Genomic DNA, 19,563 nt, shown 5'->3' with positions numbered 1-19,563 from the left:
GGGAGTTACACTGAAACAAGTGTTGTGCATACCTGCAGTAGAACACTTGCTGGCTCCAAGATGCTCCAAGGTGCCTGCAGAGATGGAGAGGACAGGTACAGTGGCAGCGAGCGACATATGGGTGCCCTTATGACAGTGGAGTTGGCTAGAAGTGTTAGTAAATATCAGGGAGGGATGGAGCAAAGGTGGTAGGAGAAGTGTGGCAAAGCAGACAGCTCCCAAAGGAGGAGGTGAGAGTGGGAGACAGCTGGGGTTCAGGAGCAGCATCCTCCAGCCAAGATGAGGAATTCCTGCCAGGAGCTTTGCCTGGATTGCTTCTTCACCAGTTCCTGCCACTGTAACTTTGCAGTGGTTCGGTTTTGCACTTTTATCCATTGAGTAACAGCTTCGGGGTAAGGGACAAGCAACAGGACTACGGGAAATGGTAATAAGCTGTGCCAGGGGAGGTTCAGGCTGGATGCTAGGAAATATTTCTTCACTGCAAGGGTTCTCAGACATTGGAATGGTTGTTCAAGTGCTGTGTGGACCTGGCACTTGGGGACATGGTTTAGTGTTGACCCTTCAGTGCTGAGTTGAAGGCTGGACTGCATGGGCTTGGAGGTCTCTTCCAACTGGATGTATTCTGTGATTCTGTGATCTCCTCCTCCACTTGCTAAGCTTCCCAATAGCTGTAGAAAAGACCCTTTCCTTCTCTAGGTGTGAGGCCACAGAAGGGACCCTACCAGTTGTGCCAGGCCTTTCCTTTGTTTCTTGCGTCCAGTTTTTGGTTCAGCTTTCCTGCTGTGGCAGCTCCTGGTGTCACCTACCTCATCACTTTCTTTTCATTAAATTCTTGCTGCCTTTCCTCTGGCAGGGTGGAGGTGGCACACCCATGAATTTAGTGTGTAATTAAGTACGTCTTAGAAGCACTTAAGAGAATCTTTGGAGTAAGAAGGGTTCTGATAAGCACAAGAGCCTGGTTTCCAAATCCATTCTTTTGTGTTGGATTCGTTTACCTTTCCTGCTTTTTCACAAGACTTTGTGCAGTTTGGCGTTTCCACACCGTCCCTGCGCTGTGCTGTGGCTGGAGGCCTGTCAGCAGTGAACACTCTTTCTGACTCTCTTTCAGATGCAAGTATGGACATAATAGCCTATGATGATTACTCCACTCCACCGCTTCAGAGATATTGAACGGAAGCCTGAGTACCTGCAGCCAGAGAAGTGTGTCCCACCTCCGAGCCGCGCCGCCCTGGGAACCATGTGGTTTATCCGAGATGGCTGTGGCATTGCGTGTGCTGTCGTCACCTGGATGCTGGTGTTCTATGCTGACTTTGTAGTCCTCCTTGTCATGCTGGTTCCATCAAGAGATTATGTTTATAGTGTCATCAACGGCACACTCTTCAACACCTTGGCTTTCCTGGCTTTGGCTTCACATTTTCGTGCTATGCTGACAGACCCAGTAAGTATCTCCCTCCCTCTCTCTCTCTCTCTCTCTTTCTGTCTCACAAAGAAACAGTCAGTGTATTTATTGTCTGCTAATCTGGTGGGTTGAAATTACCCCCCCAAAATAAAACCACTAGACCAGCTCAGTTGGAAGCAAATGAAACTATATTTACAATCACACTGAAATCTAGAAATATGGAATGCAATGAATATACAAAATATACAATATGTACGTGTATTTACAATTTATATACAACACAAGAACCCCCCTGGACAAAACTGGGGGCCATCAACAGCTTCCCTCTCCCTTCTCCCTTCCCCCCCATACAAAGGAAAAGAAAGAAGAGCAGAGAGTAGCTTGTTAGTACTTAGCTACAATGCAGCCAAGGTCAGCATCAGCCAAGCAAAAGCACCATCTAGTATCTGCTAGAGCAAAGAAGTAAAACAGAGAGTTAGTTTGCACAACTAGCTTTGTTAGTTATCAGACCAACGGGTTTATTTAGACCTTATCATTTCTTTTGCATCCAATGGTAATTTATTTACATTCTACCACTTTCCTACTTGATCTGTGGAAAACTTTCCTAGGCACAGCCTAAAACTACCACAGCTAGCTGCTGGGTAACTCAGCTGCTGAATGAGTATGAGGGTGGTAAGACACTGGAACAGGTTGCCCAGGGAGGTGGTAGAGGCCCCATCCCTGAAGGTTTTTAAGGCCAGGCTGGATATGGCTCAACCTGATCTCGTGTGAGGTGTCGCAGCCCTGCAGGGGGATTGGAACTAGATGATCCTTGAGGTCCCTTCCAACCCTGACAATTCTATGATTCTATGCTAATTTCTCATCCCACTCAAGTCAGAAGCAACACCAGGACCCAACTTTAGCTCCCTGCTGTGCACAGAACTCCTCTTTTTCACTCTGGGAAGGGGAGTGTTTCTCTGATGCTGTTTTCTCCCTGCTGTCAGATCTTGTGTTTATGGCTTGTCATGTCTTGACAAACAGGAAAGCTGGAAAAGCTGGTTTTGGTTGTCTGCCTTGGCAGGATGGAGTGGAATGTGTGTTGTTCTGAAAAGCCATGTTACCATCTAGTGATCTAGTTGAGGTGTAAGCATGCTAACTGCTGCCAGCTCTTAGGCAAGAGGGGGAGCATCAGAACTTTAAGGCCCCTTTCTGTGTCTCCATAGGCATTGCTTTATGAGAGATCTGCTCTGCTCCTTTCCCATCTTTCATCTAGTGAGAAGATAGTTTAGTACCGTGGAGCGGCCTGTGGTTGTTTATTTTGCTTAATAACCTCTGGATAGTAGATTCAGGTCAAAACCCCATCTCCCCTAGTTGGTGTAAGGAAAAACAAGCCTAGATGCCTCCTCTTGGTCCCTTCCTCCTGAGCGTTCTTGTGGCTGTTGGGAGTGGCAGTGTCTCTGATATTATTCCTCCCAGCTAGCGTGTCCTACTCGAAACCTTGTTGTGTGCAATTAGAACTCCAGTCTAATCTTTGTTTCTTAGTTTCCAGCTCTCCCAGAAGCCATAGCACTGTAGAAATGGCATGATTTGTGGTCATTTCAGAGCTTGTGGTAAAGACTGTCAAAGCACAGGCTACTGCTGCTGGACAGAAGTTCTGAAACTTCTGGTCATTGGACTTAGGAATAGAGGGTTGCAGCAATTAGTTACATAGTTTGTGCCCTGGGGGATCTTGTTGTTATTGTGTGTGTGGCTTTAACGCCTAGAGACCTTCAGGTCACTGGAATTCTTTTGCAGAGTTAGCAGAAACCCTTCTGAAACAAAAGCTGTATTCTGAAGCAGGCTGGGCAAGCAGTGCTGGAGAAGCAGATAGAATCTCTGTGTGCAGTCACTGGGAAAAGAGATGTTAATTCCACGTGTGTGGTGTGATTGATGTGTGTGGATGGTGACAGCCAGTGGGATTTTGGTTTTTTTTTTTTATGAGGAAATCAGCTAAACCAAATGGAGGAGGCAAGGTAGAGTGAAAGGATGCAGCAGCATCTGGTAGTGTGAGTCAGGGTGAAGGAAGCTGCTGGGACATGGAGAGCCAGGGGCACTTCTAGGATCAGAACGAAACAGAAATCACTACGGAGGCAAACAAAAAGACTTCCTATCATAAATAAACTCCTGAATTCTTCAGAACTGGTAGTGTGTCAAACTTTGTAGGAACTGCTTCCTGTGGGTTCTTGCTAAAAACATTGCTTTGCTGCATGCTGGAGAGGGAGAACACAAGGTGTAGCATTTAGTGGAAATCAGTCTTGGTAATTTTTGAATTGGTCAGGCATGTTGGGGAGGGTTTCATGGAAAATCCCAAAGGCTGCTCAAGAAAGCCTTACAGTAGTGCTTTAACAATGCATTTCTCTCCCTGGTGTCTGTTACTCCTGTTTATTGCTGTTAGGAGGTTGTAGAGATGTGTTAAAAAGAGGCTGTTAATGTCTAAAGCTGTTCCGATACCACGTATATGTTTTTATTTCAGTATAAAGGCCTCCTGTCCACTGAGGTGCATTTGTGGCAGCATGCCAGCACTGCTTTCATACAGCACATCTCATGACCTTTTGAAGGGAGTTGGGGGGTGGGAGTGGTGTTCTGTGTTTTATGTTACTTGAGCAAATTCATGGCCCTATGAAGGCTGGAAACTCTTGAACTCAGGCTGCTGCAATTACCTGTTGAAAGGCATATTTCAAAGTGGATGCTGCACAACTAGGAGTGTTTTAGTCTGATTCAGGTGGGAGGGTTCTTAGTGTTCACTGTTTGAATGTTAAACCTTAATTTAAACAACAAATCCCCAATGGTAGCATAGCTAGAAATACAGAAGGTGTTTACCAACAACTCTTCATGCACACAAGGATACTTCAGAAGTAGCTGCTTCTACCGTGGTTTCCAGGTTGTGATATGAAACACTGGCATGATAAATTTGTTGACAGATGTGAAAAGACAGATGAGGATTCTTAAATATTGAAAAAATATAATAGAATAAGTAAAGAAGAATTGTTTAAGTGAGGTTTTACTGATGCCTGGGGGAAAAAAATATTACCAAAATTCTGTTTTAAGAGTGTGGTTCCACATATCACAGAATCACAGAATGTTAGGGGCTGGGAGGGACCTCAAGAGATCATGTAGTCCAACCCCACTTTCATTTCTCAATCTTGTTTTCCTGAAACTTGATCTTAAGGAAGTTTTTCTTTCTCTTCCCTCCTGTAGTTTTAAGTCATCCTATTATTCTTAACACTCATCCACAAGTTAATCTTCTGGCTCATTTTGTTGTTTCTGTTTTTCTGCAGGGTGCTGTACCCAAAGGTAATGCCACAAAGGAGTTCATTGAGAGTTTACAGCTAAAGCCAGGACAGGTGGTTTACAAGTGCCCAAAATGTTGTAGCATCAAACCTGACAGAGCACATCACTGCAGGTAAAGTTTTTTCTTTTATCAAGACCTCAAGGAATGATCCAGTGTGCCTTGGTATAAACTGTTACTGGAGCCTGAGCCTGGAGTGGTTAGGTTGAGAGACTGGCACCTGTCTTCTGTTGCCAGCAGTGCCAGACATGTTCAAGCTTCTCTGAAAATATCTCAGGCCTTTTCTGACAGGTTTTCATCTGTATCAGGCTGGGGCCACTTCTTGTGAAGTGAGAAACTTTTCAAATGAATGTTGTCTTGACTCCAAAACTGTAACTGACTCCATCAATTTGCCTGTAAATGTGACTTGGATAAAGCCATTATGTCCTGGAAAGCAGAGAAACCCAGGAGACGTCCTGGCTCTCAAGGGGTCAGTGTCTTTTCTAGGTTTGTTTGTATGCCCAGGCCCATTGGTTTAATTGTAGATTCTATTCAGAAGAGACACTTAAGTTAGAGCTAATGCCCAAGTAGCTTTGTGTGTTTTTTAAGAGTTCTGACTTCCACGTTTTCACTGAGTGCCTCTGTCTGGTACTTCGTGTTGTTGCTGGTGTGTCATGGCCAGCCTTTTCCTGGTAGGAGAAGCTTCCCTCAAGAGAGTTACTGGTAGTGAGCTTTTTAGTGCTAAAGACAGTGAGCATAAAAATCCAACTGTTTCCTGGAATTCTCCTTTGCTTTTAAAGCAAGAGAAGCTGGTTTTCAGTAAGCAGCTAATGACTTTCACTGGTCCTCACCAGCTGAAAACCCAAAGCATACTGAGAGGGCTGGTGTCAGGCTACTGCTGATCCCTGCAGGAGCCTCCTGGGGAGGGGAATCCGTGGTATTGAGCTGAGCAAACTTGTTCTACTCTTTGCATTTTGCATGTTTATTTTCAGAGCTTTAGTCTGCAAATGTTGTGGGGCTTTAGTTGTTTTAATCAAACTCAGGAATTGGTTTTCAGCAGGAGCAATGTGATCATGCCTATCACTTATCCATGCTACTGTAAAATCCGCTCTGACACTTCTTTAATTATGAATGAAACTTTGCAGCTAAAATACTCTCTTGCTGGTGACTGGCAGTGTAGCTAAATGAAAAGAACTCTTCAGCTGAGCATGCAGATGATGTTTTGTGTTCCTGTTTTCTGTGCTTTAAGAGGACTTCTTAGACACTAAGATTTGGAAACTGATCCACTGAGCACCGACGCTGTTGAGGAGAATCTTCAGTCAAACTGTGGGTTTTGGTTTTTTTTGGTGGTGCAGAGGGGTTTATTGGACTTACCACATGAAGGTTGTGCCTGTGCATCAGCAGGAGATGCTGCTAGCTGTATGCCTGAGGGACTACGGTGCTTTGTGATTCATATGCTGGGTGGTTGAGTAGAGGAGAATGTCTGAATGTGGGCAATCCCTGCTGTCTATAGTTTTTGGTCTTAGTTTCTGTGTTTCCTTTTCCACCAGCTACTTTCATGTTCTGCTTGTCATCCAGCTGCTTTTGGTGCATAATCATGCAATAAACCCTTCCCTCTCAGCTGTAGCTGCCTCCTTCACAGAGGTCAGCTTTGGCTTTTTGCTTCAGTTTTCTTCCTAAGGAACTAAGACCTAGGAGCAATGGAAGGGGTTGCTTGGGTCCTTACCTTTTTCAGATCCCAAGGGAAGTGTGTGCACAGTAAATTAGACCACGGGGAGGCATCATGCTGCTTTACACCACCTGCCCCACCCTGTGTATCTCAAACCATTCCAAACCATTTATTCAAACAAGGCTTTTCCTGCCTCCCACTGCGATAGGGCACCCTTGCTGCCTGAGGAGAAGCATTTCCTGACCTGGCTCCACAGTGGGAGGCTGGGGCCTGCCCAGCCAGGCTTTCCTGTAGGATCAGGGCTCTAGCAACTCATTTGTTTTCCAGGCATGGCATGTATCCTTGGGATTTCTCTGCAGAGTGCGTGCAAGGCCACTCTGCTGGAAAGGTTTTCTATCATTTATTTATCAGTGCTCACAAGAATGAGCTTATGGTTTCTCTTTGAGTTTCCCTTAGAAGAAAAATAAAATTGACAGAGCTCCCCATCCCTTCCGTGTCAGTGCTGCCAGAATAGCTCTGGAGTGGCTGTTTCCTTTCTGGGTCTGGTGTTTGTTTGTCTGGTTTTGTTTTTTTTTTTTTAAATGTTTGATTTCTGTGCTTGTATCAGGAGACTGCCCTTCATCTCCTGTCCTGTGAGAAAGTGGCAAGGAAAAAGATTCCTTTATTATGTCAGTTGAAGCAGTTACTGACTGAGCAAGAGAATGATGTTCAGACAAAGAATCATCTTTTAATTATTTGACTTGTAGCCACATGTGTGTGCTGTCAAGCATCTGAATTTTGATTCGATCACTCTGGTTTTGTGAAGTGGTTTAACATCCAATTTTACCTTGAACATAGATTGTGGTACTGCCTTGCTGACTGACTGCCACATCTGCTTTTTGCCAGCATGTGGCTTACCTTGATGTCAAGGACATTTTCTAATGCTGCATTTAATTTTATTTTTCACAAGTTCCTTCTGCCAGCTAATGATGGTAAATAAACCTTAGTCTGTTATTAGCGGCTCTGAAAAACACCTTTTATTTGTTAATGATTTCCATGGCTTTTGGGGGTTGGTTTGTTTTTAATCTGTGGAGGTTTTCACAGACCAGAGGGGTTCAAAGAAAACTCAATCACAGATTTTTCCATGTGTCTGGATGTATTTAAACCATCTGTGGCAGAAGCACTGATGTGAATGTTATGCTAAGGTGTCTTACTTGGTATTCATTTCTTATGAGGGTGATCTGGTATTGTATGGTTCATTTTGAACAGTCAGGTGGGCAATCCAGTGTGGGAACCACTGCATTTATTTAGGTTTGGATTTCACCTTTGCTTGTTTCCCTGAATTTCTGTGTCCCTTAACCCCCTGTGAACTCCTGTGTTCCTGTAATGAAAGGTGAGACAAGTTAAGACTCTGCTCTTTCAGTGTTTGCAAGAGGTGTATTCGGAAAATGGACCATCACTGCCCCTGGGTCAATAACTGCGTAGGAGAGAACAACCAGAAGTACTTTGTACTGTTTACAGTAAGTATTTTGCAAGTCTTTTTGCAAGGCACTCCTTCCACTACTCAGGGAAACACACACAACACAAAACCAGAGGGAAAAGGTGTCACAGGAAGTGTACTTGCCAGGAGGTGGTGAGTATGGTGGCTTCTGTTCAGCACCTGTTTTGTAATGCAAGTAATTTATCATCGGCTGTCCTTCTACACTCTGCTGTGCCTAGGTCACGTGCAGAGTTGCTAGGTGTTGTAGTTGTCTGAGTAGCTCTGTTGGATCACATAATAAGAGCAGTTGCCACATCTTAAGCTAGGAGTGGGAAGTCTGCATTCCCTTTGGCAAGAATTCTCCACCTTTTCCATGGAAGTGGTTTATTTTTGTGCTTGAAAACCAAGGAGGTGTTTGACTTCTTGTACTCTATCTGTGGCATCATGAGTAAGAAAGCAGGAGGGCAGGCTTGAGTACTACATATTTCTGGAAGGGTTGAAGTCTGCTTCGTCAAACTGAGCTGCAGATACTCCGTGGGAGTAGCAGGAACATGCCAAGGCTGAGTTTCGGCAACTCATTGTTTTATTAATAAATCTTTTGAGCCATCTGTAGGTTCAAGGAAGAATGCTCTCATCTTGCCAAGTAGCAAGGGGGAGCTTCTAAGTTAAATGAAAAGGCTTTATTGCTCTGTGCTGTGGTTTGTTAGGGTGTTGATTACAGAACAGCCCAAATCCTTCCTTTCCCTTGAGGAAGGGTTCTTTTGCCCATTAGAAGTGAGCTGGGTGTTTTAATCCTGTCAAAAGGATTTCTGTTGAAACTGACACCTCCTTCCCAGCAGGTTGTATTAAGCTCTTCATGCAGCTGAGAGAAACAAAATAAGGGTTGCTGTGTTTGTTCTTGGTTATTCCTTGAGACCTGAGGAGGTGAAAGGACAGCAGCAAGGAAAAACAAAATATTCTCCTCTTACCTTTTACTGCTTCCACAGGGGGTTCTTGTATAACAAGATCTCCCTCACTTGTAATATCAGCTGACCTCTGTCAGAGTCTGTAGGGACAGAACAATGATCTTTTTAGCCCTGTCTTGGTAGATTGTACTGCCTGTGTATCATTAAAGCCTTTTGGACAAAGCTAAAACCTCATTTAAAACAAAAAGGATTAAGTACAATGTATTAAAGCTGCAGAGAAACTTTCCATGCCAGTGTCTGCCTCTAGGAAAAATACTTATTAAAACCCACATAGGTAGAATTCTTCTGAAACTCAGGCAGTTCAAACAAATCAGCTCTTCTTTCTCTAGGAAGCCATAGTTCTCGCAGGGTGAGGAAGGAATTTTTGACAGCATGGCTGTCCAGTGGATAAGGAATTGCTTGGATGATTGCATCCAAAGGGTAGTGGTCAATGGCTCAATGTCCAGATGAAGATGGGTGACAAGTGGTGTCCCTCAAGGGTCTGTACTGGGACCAGTGCTGTTCAATACCTTCACCAATGCAAGTTTGGAGATGACACCAAGCTGAGTGCTGTGGTTGCTAAATCTGGAGGATGGGATGGGTGCCACCCAGAGGGACCTGGACAGGCTGCAGAGGTGGGCTGAGGAGAATCTCATGAGGTTCAATAAGGCAAAGCATAAGGTCCTCCACCTAGGTCAGGGCAATCCTAGATACCAATGCAGACTGGAGGATGGTGACATTGAGAGCAGCCCTGCAGAGAAGGGGGTGCTGGGGGGTGAGAAGCTGGGCATGTGAGCTTCCAGCCCAGCAGGCCAGTGGCGTCCCGGGTGGCATCCAAAGCAGCGTGGCCAGAGATGTAGAGAGGGGATTCTGCCCCTCTGCTCTGCTGAGACCTCAGCTGGCCTGTTGCATCCAGCTCTGGAGCCTTCAGCATAGGAAGGACATGGACCTGATGGAGAGGATCCAGAGGAGGGCCATGAAAATGATCAGGGGGCTGGAGCACTTCTGCTATGAGGACAGGGTGAGGGAGCTGGGGTTGCTCAGGTGGGAGAAGAGAAGGCTCCAGGGAGACCTAATGGCAGCCTGCCAGTGCCTGAAGGGCGCTACAAGCAGGCTGCAGAGGGACTGTTTGCAAAGGCCTACGGGGATAGGACAAGGGGCAATGGTTTGAAATGAAAGAAGAGCAGATTTAGATGAGATGTGAGGAACAAGTTCTGTACTCTGAGGGTGCTGGAACACTGCAACAGGTTGCCCATGGAGGTAGTTGAGGTCCCAACTCTGCAGATATTCAAGGTCAGGCTTGACAAGGCTCAGAGCAACCTGATCTAGTGGAGGATGTCCCTGCTGACTGCAGGGGATTGGAGTAGATGATCTTTGGAGATCTCTACTTTGTCAGTGGGGTGCATGAGGCAGGGCTCTGAATGAAGCAATCTCCCTCCTGTCACTTGGAGCTTTTGGTAAGACCAGGATGAATCTCTCTAGTCTTAGCATTTAATTGCCAGCTTCAGGGTGCTTTTTTAGGGCACTTGGCAGACTTTTGCAGTGGTTTATGCTTTGATTTTTGGTTATTTATTTGTTAAGTCTTACCATTTTGCTGCAGTTAACATGCTGGGGAGATGAGCATTTCAAACTTTCCTGGTAGCTCTGTGACATCCTTTCTTTTCCAGATGTATATAGCACTGATTTCCCTGCACGCTCTAATCATGGTGGGATTTCACTTCTTGTATTGCTTTGAAGAAGACTGGACAAGTAAGTACTAATGGAACACCTCATGGAAGTACCAGGTTAGCCTGGGAGTAAGACCTTGCAATGCAGTTTGCCTGTAAGGCAACCCCCTTTATGCTGGTTTCAGAAGAATGCTCTCAGGGCTCTGCTATGCTGCCTTTGCTTGGTTTTGTGATTTATTACTGGAGCTTCAGAATTCTTTCTGACCTGCTGGGATTGCTGTCCTGAAAAGCCCTGTTTTGAGTCTGGTGCTGCCTGGGGGGAAGCTGAGATGTAGAGACACTTAGCATGTGTGCAGTAATCTGCTGGTGATATGAGCACAGCACTGTTTTCCTGAATGCCAGCACAAGATAAGAAGGATATATGATAAAAAAAAAAGAAGGTAGTGTGAATCATTCTCGTAAGACTAGCCAGGAAAACAGACTCACTGGGATCCAAAAATCCACCCTCACAAGAACAAACAGACCCAAAACAACCCAAACTGAAGAAACCTGGCCCTGGCTCTGGAACAGCCAGCAAGTGAATTTCTATGGAGCCAGCTGAGATGCAGTTTTAAAGCCACAAATGGGTATAGGAAATTCTCTAGGTGATGCTGAGTCGAACATCCACCTGGCCAGGAATGTGTGTGCAGATGGGTGTGCTACTGGTGGATTGGTTGGGAAGGGCTTTAGCTTTGTTTTTCTGGGGATTTCAGTTGTGCCATTCACTATCAGCACACACAATTAGTTTATAGTCCTGCAGAGGGTGAGTGTGTTCACACACAGCAGCTGACAGGGTTGTGCTGCAGCTCAGAGCTTTGTAAAACAGCTGCTGGCTGTCTCTGACAACAGCTGGGTTTGCCTAGAGTGGTCAGGGCCATAGGGGAAGGATGTATCAAAAAAAACCCAAGAACAAAACTAAATTTTTCCTTTGCCCCCTTTCTCAGAGCCTGTGTCTGTGTGGGAAGCACTTTGCCACCTGTGCCAGGTTTCAATGGCAGAACAGAGCAGTTAGGAGAGATGGAGCTGCTTGGAGCTGTGCAGATTGTGTCAGCCCCTGGTTGTGGTGTATCTGTTGAAGCTTAACATCTGATGAAAATAAGTGGGGAGTGTGTGATATTCATTCTTGGATTTCAGAGAAGTATGGAAGTGTTCTGACATTTCCAACATTCAACTCAGGACTGGCATTTTTGCCCCATAAGATTTTCCTTCCTCTTCTTCTGCTCCTCTTTTGCAGTGACCTTCTCAGAGCTTTTGCTTGAGTTTGCAGCAGAGAGTGTGAATTAAAGTAAGAGTTTGGCTTAATCTCCCCTTGTTTAGGTTATGCCTTAGAGCAGTTATGAAAGGAAGCTTACTCTGTTTTTATGTTGATGCTACAGAAACAGTTACCCTTGTGTCCTGACCACCACTTGGCATTTCTAATGGGCTTTACCACTGTGGGAAGTCTGCTGAGATAAAGGTTTAAGAGAGAAGCTGCAGGTGGAGTCCTAGCCAGTGTGCTGGGGGAACACCTAAGGGGAAAAGCAAGTTGCATTCTTGAATTCATGGTTTGGTTGTGCTTTTTAAAGAAAAGGCAGCTTGCAGGAGTGGTCATTTGAGTGTGGAATGTGCTGGAGAATGTCAGAGCTTCCCTCTGCAACTTTTTGAGAGTGGACATGGTATCATTTACTCAGGCAGTTTGAGTGTGGAAGGCTGGTGGCTTAGCAGGTGCTTTGCAGCTGCTGCATTACCTGATCTCTCCCTTTCCAACCCTGCTGTTCTGTCTCCACAGAATGCAGTTCCTTCTCTCCACCAACCACAGTGATCCTCCTCATCCTCCTGTGTTTTGAGGCACTGCTGTTCCTCATCTTCACCTCGGTGATGTTTGGGACCCAAGTACACTCTATTTGCACTGATGAAACGGTGAGTGCCTCACGCACGCTCCCCTCACCCCACCTCTCACTGTGTGCAGGCGCAGTGAAGGGCTACAGGGGTTCCCCTCACTGCACAGAGAGTTCATGCACCCTTTGAGGAGAAATGCAGTGCAGCAAGGTGAGACAGCACAGTGCTGGGTGCTGCTCCCTGAAGGCCAGTGCGCTGCTGGCTGTTGGCTGGGACGCTGTGTGGACAGTTAGCTTGGCTAACTGGGATTACTCTGTAAAGAGTACTTGTTCCCCGTGGGTCTGAGAGCCTTTTTGCTTTAATGAAGGGCTTTTCCATTGACATTGTCTGAAATTCACTTGGGTGTCCCCTGGGGTCATTGTTTATAGCTTTAAGTACTGGTAGGTGTAGGAGGGGAAGATGGATTTATGGATACACACAGAGTCCTCTGGTAGCCTACAAGGTCTCCATTTTTTTATTAAACAGTTCAAAAGCTCCTCCCAGAAGGAAAAGGAAAAGGGAGTTGGGATAGGCCCATGGAAACCTGCTGGGCAGAGTCTGTTGCAGAGCCCAGTCCCAAGGTGCTGTAGCAGGGGCAGTGTTGCAGGCCATCGTGTCCCTCTTGGGTAGAGGTGGAGTTGGTGACTCCTGGGGATGTCCCCACATTGAATACTGCTGGCCTTCACCAAGCACGCTCAGAGATTTGAATGGACTGGAGTGGTTGAAGAGAAGCACTAGGCTTGAGGTTGAGTGACAACTCTTCCTTCCTCCGTGCCTCCTTCAGTTTCTTTTCCCCTGCCCTGGTTTGCCCATGGCCAGTGGAAGCTGGCAGAGCTGTTTTTGCTGCCCTCGGAGAGCAGCAACTGGCATTGTAGACCTTGAGTCTTTGCAGTACCTTTTTGAATGCTTGGCTTCTGCAAGAGGCTGCTGTTCCCACTGCAGCTCTTCTGTGTTCAGAGGAAGACTTCAGCTGCTCTCTGTGCTGGGGAGAGGCCCAGGAAGAAGTTTGGTGTCCTGCAGAACCCCAAGATGCTGCCTGAGCTCCACTTTATCCATCAGTGCGTAAATTAGTGGTGCTGCTGTGACATCAGCTCTGAATTTCTCCATCTTTGAAACCTGTCAAGGATTTTTAGAAGCTGCTTCCTACACCCAAAAAAGTCCCCCTGACTTCCCCTTCCTCTCAAATTGTGGGAACTCTCAGATGTTAAAAGAACAATGCCAGTCTAAAATAACAAATGAAATTTGTCTGCCCTGGCTGGGTTGTGGTGTTTCAGTTTTTTCTCTTTTTTTTTGAACAAGGATTTTGCTCTGTCACATCTTGTTGCTGATCTGCTAGCACTGAGCTAGCTGTGTCTGCTGAGCAATCTGTTTGGAGCAGTGTTTCATGGTGCAATTCTTCCTGCTATGGTCTCTTGCAGTGTTTCAGTTCACATTTCAGAGACAGGGCTGTGTCTTGCCCTTTCTCACTTTACTCTTCCAACCCCTGGGAGAGCTCCTTCCCCTTCCTATGTATGTTGGCCCACCAGAGTGGCTCCTTGCTGCCTGAAGGAACTCAGAGCCCCAGGATTTTGCTCTTGTCTCTAAAGGTGACATTTCCCAGGGAGCAGCACAGCTCTTGACCCATGTTGTGTTCTGCCCTGCTCCCAGAATCAGTAACTTGAGGATGTCTTACAGCACATTGATCCATAGTGTGGCCTAGGGCAGGAGGAGCTTACCTTGGAAAAGACCCCAAAGTGAAGAGCAGCCTGATCTGCCTGCTGCTGCTGCTCCCTGGCAGAGTCCTGCCCTCCAGCCACCACACAGCATTCCTCTTGCTTCCATGAGAGCCAGGCATCGCTTTCCTGAGAGCCCAAATTCACATTGTGGGCCTTGGCCAATACAGAGCTCTTAGTTTCGACTAATTGATTAGTGGCTGTTTCAGCTGATGCTTGATGGCTTGAGTTTGCTCTCCCTCTAACCTCTACTAAACAATGCCAATGAGTTCTCTCCAATCAGTGTCTGATTTAACCCTCTCTGCCTGCTGTCAGACCATGCATGTTTTCACAGAGATTCTAATGACACCTGAAGAGGCACCAGGTAGACTCAGCTATACTGAGCCATGGGCACCTCCTGAACTTGCTTGGTGAACCTGGGAGCATTACAGAGATTATCTTTGGGTTCCTGGGGTGTTGTGTTTTTTTTTGTCCTCAAGCTTATCATGGTTTCCTCTCAACATTTTCCATCTGGTTAGCTCACCATGCTTTCAGCCATTAAAGCACAGACTTTTTGCTTGGGTTTAGGTGGTGTTTTGTTTTGTTTTTTTTTTTCAGTTATCATCAGAGGCAATCTGATGGCAGGTCTTGAACGGTTTAGGAAATACCAAGGCCTGAAGGAAATGAAAGTAATTTTGTTTCCAAGGAATATATTTTTGTTAGTAAGAGTGAGAAGCAAAGGAAAGGCAGCCCGAGGTGCATTGTGGTTTTCTCACTCCATCCTTTGGCTTAAGGGGTAACTGAGAGCAGCCCTTGCCCTGGATACAGGGCTACCAAATCTGTTTGACTGAAAATGTGATATTTCTGTTTCCAGGGAATAGAACAGTTGAAAAAGGAAGAGAGAAGATGGGCTAAAAAAACAAAATGGATGAACATGAAAGCAGTATTTGGCCATCCCTTCTCTATAGCATGGCTTAGCCCATTCGCAACACCAGACCAAGGAAAAGCAGACCCATACCAGTATGTGGTCTGAGGAATTGCTGACCAGCATTGCCACTAAGATAGCAACCTGTTACAGCACTACTGTTACAAATTTGCCATGAATGTTGAAAACAAAAAGCAAAACAAACTTTTTTTGATGTCTGTTAAATGGCTGATAATTGCAGAGGGAAAAAAAAAAAAAGCCCTGTGCTCCAGTTTTAGGTAATTCTCTCTCTCTCTGGCTGAAACTGCTGCTGCTTTTCTTTTCTCCTTTGGGTTTTGGTTGATTTTTGGTTGGTCTCCTTCCTTTATTGTTTTTTTAGTTTATTTTATTTTTTGTTGTTGTTGTTTTGGTTTGTTTTTGTTTTTTTTTAAATCTTGTTAACTTTCCTGGCCTTTGTTTCTCTCTGCTTCCTGTATGGCATAACTAATGTGAAGAGGAATCCTCTTTCTCTGTTGTGACCCACCTCTTCTGAATAGATTTTCATGCTGTCTCCTGACTGCGATGAGCTCTGGGGAAGACAAATGAGTGCCAACAGCCCTACACAGACACCTCTGGACTTCCTGAAGGAGCACGTTGCTCTTTCATCACTGAACTCCGCTGGGGAAGCAGACACTTCACTTACCAAAAGATGCACGACAAGAAGGTGACACAGCAAGGGAGCCAGTTGACCTGGTGATCACATCAAGGTCTCAAACTTTGCCAGTTCCCTCCCCACCCTCTTTTTTTCCTTCCAGCCACAGAACTGATTCCATCTTTCTGGCATTGTTTTGTCTGTTCTCTCCCTTTTGGGCAGGAAACTGTTACCCTCTTATGATAACTGTGGCAGATTTAGGAGGCTCTTTGGGTTATCCAATGACTTACCCTTGCAGGAAAGCAAGACAGGAATCTGCTTCTTTTCCAAGTGTTTAGAAGAGCAGAACCGTCTGGTTTGTGTGTGTTTGTCCTGGGGCATGACTTGTTAGAGCAATGCCTGCTGAGCAGTGGTAAACTGACACCAATGCCCAGGTTACTCTGAGGTGAATCTTGGTGGGGTGTGTAGGCTGATACCAGGGGGACTGAGTCTGTAGCCTTAGCACTGCCCTGGTGTAGAGCTTTGTCAATCTCGTGTTGTATTTATGCACACACCTGTGCCCCTGTGTGTGTGTGTAAATGGTTTAAACTGGGAACTACTTATGGCGAGGAGCATGCAAGCTATTCTGAGCTGCATGGTGACACAGGTGGGAGGCACAGAAGGCATTCCCAGCACAGGGAGAGCCAAGCCATCCGTAACTCCAGTGGACAGCTTGTGGTCAGGCAGGAATTTTGTTATCTTTTTGCATCATGACTCCCATGGGTTCATCCCAGTTAAAAACTCAAATCAGCCATAGCCATGACTTCCAAGGAAACTTTTCTTTCCTTGGTTTGAAATACAAATGGTATTTTTTGGCAGGTGACTTGTTTAGACTGCTTCAAAGCCATGGGGGAAGGGAGGGAGATGGGGGAAGGACAAATGTAGTGGATGTCTCGTTCTGGAAGTAATGTGAATGCTGCATCTTTCCAATCTGTCAATGCTTCCATATGGAAAACAAATGCAATAAAACTTTTCCAAAAACTTGTTTGCTGTGCTTTTTCTGTCTTCAGATGGTGATGTTGTGTGATGGCTTTCTGAGCTTTCACTTCTGTACCTGAGCAGTGGAGGCATGCAAAGGGGAATTAAATGCGTGCTCAACTGGTTTAAAAACGAGTTTAATTACCCTGCATGCTGGAGGAAAGTTGGTTCCCTTCTTCTGGCATTTTGACCATTGTGATCAAATGTGTAATTGTTTGGTTTTTCTTGGTTCAGGTTGCTAACCAGCACTGTGGAGTGCTGATCTTTCCAGTCAAAGGGTTGGCATCAACACAGCTGGCAGAGGTGCCTGCTGGTGCCTGTCCTGTGTGTCACTAGGCCAGGGCCCTCAGTTTGTGCTGTCCCTGTGTCTGCAGTGTTGTGCCTCTCGCTGAAAGGTGGTCCTAGTTCTCTGTGTGCTGCTTCTCTCTTCAGTATTTGTTCCAAACTAGGCAACATGGAACAGGAAAAGCTGATGTGTGCTGAGCACTTGTTTGAAGGTGGCTGAGCTGTGCCATGGGAAGGGGAAAGAGGCGTTGGGTCAGTTGGAAATACAGGAGTCTAACTTTCTGGAAGTGTGATGAGGGATTTGGGCTAAATACAGATTGGTCTTAGAAAAAAGCTTTGTTATACAGTAATGGAAGTTCTGCAACAATTTCCAAAGCCTCAGGCCCTGCTGACCCCTGGTGCAGGCAGCCAAAGTGAGATGGGGCTGCAGTTTGTCAGACTTGTGCTGCTCTTCAGTGCATGTCCTGAAGGGATTAGGCTGGGAGAGGGAAAGTGTGTCCCTGCCTCTGCTGATGAACTCCTTAATCTGCTGCTAATGCAGCCTCTGCCTGACCTTCCTTCTTGCTTTGCTGCTGTTCAGAGCAGCTGAAGGGTGCTTTTTTTGGGAGGGGAGAGAGGGGTTGCTGCCTAGAAGTGGTCAGGATCCTTATTTGCAATCTAGACAGCAGCATGAACCGAGAAAGATCATGCATGTGGCTGAGGGTTTTGATGCTTGGTAGTGTTCTCCTCCTGCCCCTGCTTCGGTCCAGGGGGACCTTAGAGCTGCCTTCAATACCTGAAGGGATCCTCCAGGAAGGCTGCAGAGGGACTTTTCCTAAGGGTGTCTAGAGACAGGACAAGAGGGAATGGTTTGAAGCTGAGGGAGAGCAGGGTTAGACTGGAGCTTAGGAAGAAATTCTTCAGTACATGGGTGGTGAGACTCTGGAACAGGCTGCCCAGGGAGGTTGTGGCTGCCTCCTCCTCGGAGGTGTTGAAGGCCAGGTGGACGAGGCCCTGAGCAGCTGAGTCTAGTTGAGAGGTGTCCCTGCCCATGGTGGGGAGGTTGGAGGAGGTGATCTCTGAGGTCCCTTCCAACCTGAGCTATTCTGTGACTCTATGATCTAGTCCAGCCCTCAGATGTGAAAGCCTTGAGGCAACCCAGACTTTTCTCTTTTTGCAGGGTATTGAGCGCCTTAAAAACCAGAAGCCAACCTGGGAGCAGATCAGCGGCTGGGAAGGAATGAAGCTGGCCTTTGGTGGTGCCTTCTCCCCGGGCTGGTTCAACCCCTTCTCGGAGCTGAAGTGCACAGGCTCTGCACCGGCTGAGGCGGCGCCAGCGGCTCCTGCATCTGCAATTCTGACCCAGGAGGAGATCGAGCAGCTCCTGGCTCGGGATGTTGCCGTCCAGGTGTTCCCTGAATAAGCCAAGGGTCCTCCTCCCTGGTGGGAGCAGCTCCCAGGTGTTTGTTTTTAATAACTGTTTGTGCTGGAGGTTGCAAAGGTTGGTTTTTAACTACTTTTGGTGCACTGAACAGTTCAGGAGTACTGCTCTGGAAGCCAGGAGCAATACATGTCTCCAGGGAAAGCTTTGGAAGTGATGGGATTCAGAAGCTCCTTTTCAGACCCTCACCAGCTGCTTTGCTGAGCTTTTCTTACTCAGACTTTAAGGAAGGTTTAGAGTTGTTGGGTAGCTTGGTCCCAGCTTTGCTGTCCTGAGGAGTCTGTCTGTTCTGCCCCACGCAGTGGCCAGATGGGCCAAGCTCTGAAGGTTTGCTTGAACACCGTCCTGCTCAGCTCACCCAAGGGGTGCTGCTTCTGCATCATGACAGCTGCTGGTGCTCAGGTCTTGCCAGCTGCAGGATCTGGGGCTGTGGACGCAGCAGATGGGCCACCTTGTCCTTAGTGACATTCCTTTGGGCTCTGCAATATCTCCAAGGGTAAATTTTAGCCTTCTGTGCCCACAAGGCTGCCCAAGACTGGTGCTGCTTGCCTAAGTGCCATTGGAGCTGGTGGGCTGGCAGGAACGTTAGCCTGGGTTGTGGAGCTGCTGGTGGCAGGGAGCTTTGCTCCAGGGCTGCACAGGACGTATGGAGTAGTGGCTGCCTGGCTGAACCCTGCAGGCCAAAGCTGGTCCCCAGCCCAGGCATTGGGTCAGAGAGGACAGGCAGACAGGAGCATCCTGCTGGTAGAGGTCCTGGCTCTCTCCATTTGGCTCATCTGATTCAGCTGTCTCTCTTTCACTTGATAGCTGCAGGTAGCTGAGCCTTGCCTCCTGAGCTCACTCTCCTCTCACTTCTGGCCTTTATGCCCAGTGCTCTTGCACTGATTATGCTCCTGGTGAACTCTGGTGAAGCTGCAGAAGGAACAAGACCTTGGAGTAGCTCTGATTGAGACTGGGTTGCAACTGTTTTTAACTCCTGCCCTCTCCCTTAGTTTAACTGTCAGTAAGTTTTGCAGGGTATTAGAGATGTGCTCCTGGATTCCTGCCCCCAGGAATGCTTGGCTTGATCTCCTCCTCCTCTGTAACACAGACCAAAGATAAGTGTGAGGAAGGAGTTTCGGGTATGAAAACAGAGTTTTGTGAAGACCTAGTTGTAAGTTTTTAGTGTTTATAGAAGCAAAACCAAAGAGAAGTCATGCAAGATTTTATTTTTTCTCCCCATCCCTCCCAAAAACCCTCTGAATCTGTACTGCTGAGGGCTGAGATGGTCTCCT

At 46.6% G+C, this 19,563-nt stretch overlaps 1 protein-coding gene across 2 annotated transcripts; it reads left to right on the top strand.

Moving 5' to 3' along the window:
• Positions 1 to 1,132: 1,132 nt before the first annotated feature.
• Positions 1,133 to 18,271, top strand: ZDHHC3 (zinc finger DHHC-type palmitoyltransferase 3). 2 transcript variants are annotated; one of them, XM_054384858.1, is made up of 6 exons: positions 1,133 to 1,438; positions 4,696 to 4,820; positions 7,757 to 7,853; positions 10,425 to 10,506; positions 12,232 to 12,362; positions 18,029 to 18,271. In XM_054384858.1, exons 1-6 carry the CDS (start codon positions 1,133 to 1,135, stop codon positions 18,269 to 18,271), a joined length of 984 nt encoding a protein of 327 aa, XP_054240833.1. The 2 variants fall into 2 exon arrangements, with proteins under 2 accessions (XP_054240833.1, XP_054240834.1); XM_054384859.1 differs by lacking the exon at positions 18,029 to 18,271 and adding an exon at positions 14,886 to 15,044.
• The last annotated feature ends 1,292 nt before the right edge of the window (positions 18,272 to 19,563 follow it).

Source organism: Indicator indicator, chromosome 11, assembly GCF_027791375.1.
Source record: "Indicator indicator isolate 239-I01 chromosome 11, UM_Iind_1.1, whole genome shotgun sequence".
NCBI lineage: Eukaryota > Metazoa > Chordata > Aves > Piciformes > Indicatoridae > Indicator > Indicator indicator.
This window is presented reverse-complemented; position numbering and strand designations above follow the sequence as displayed.

Coding starts and splice junctions, on each gene's coding strand:
- ZDHHC3 (XM_054384858.1), top strand. CDS start 1,133: ATGATGATTACTCCACTCCACCGCTTCAGAGATATTGAACGGAAGCCT. Junction 1,439..4,695: donor GTGCTATGCTGACAGACCCA/GTAAGTATCTCC, acceptor GTTTTTCTGCAG/GGTGCTGTACCCAAAGGTAA. Junction 7,854..10,424: donor AGTACTTTGTACTGTTTACA/GTAAGTATTTTG, acceptor TTTCTTTTCCAG/ATGTATATAGCACTGATTTC.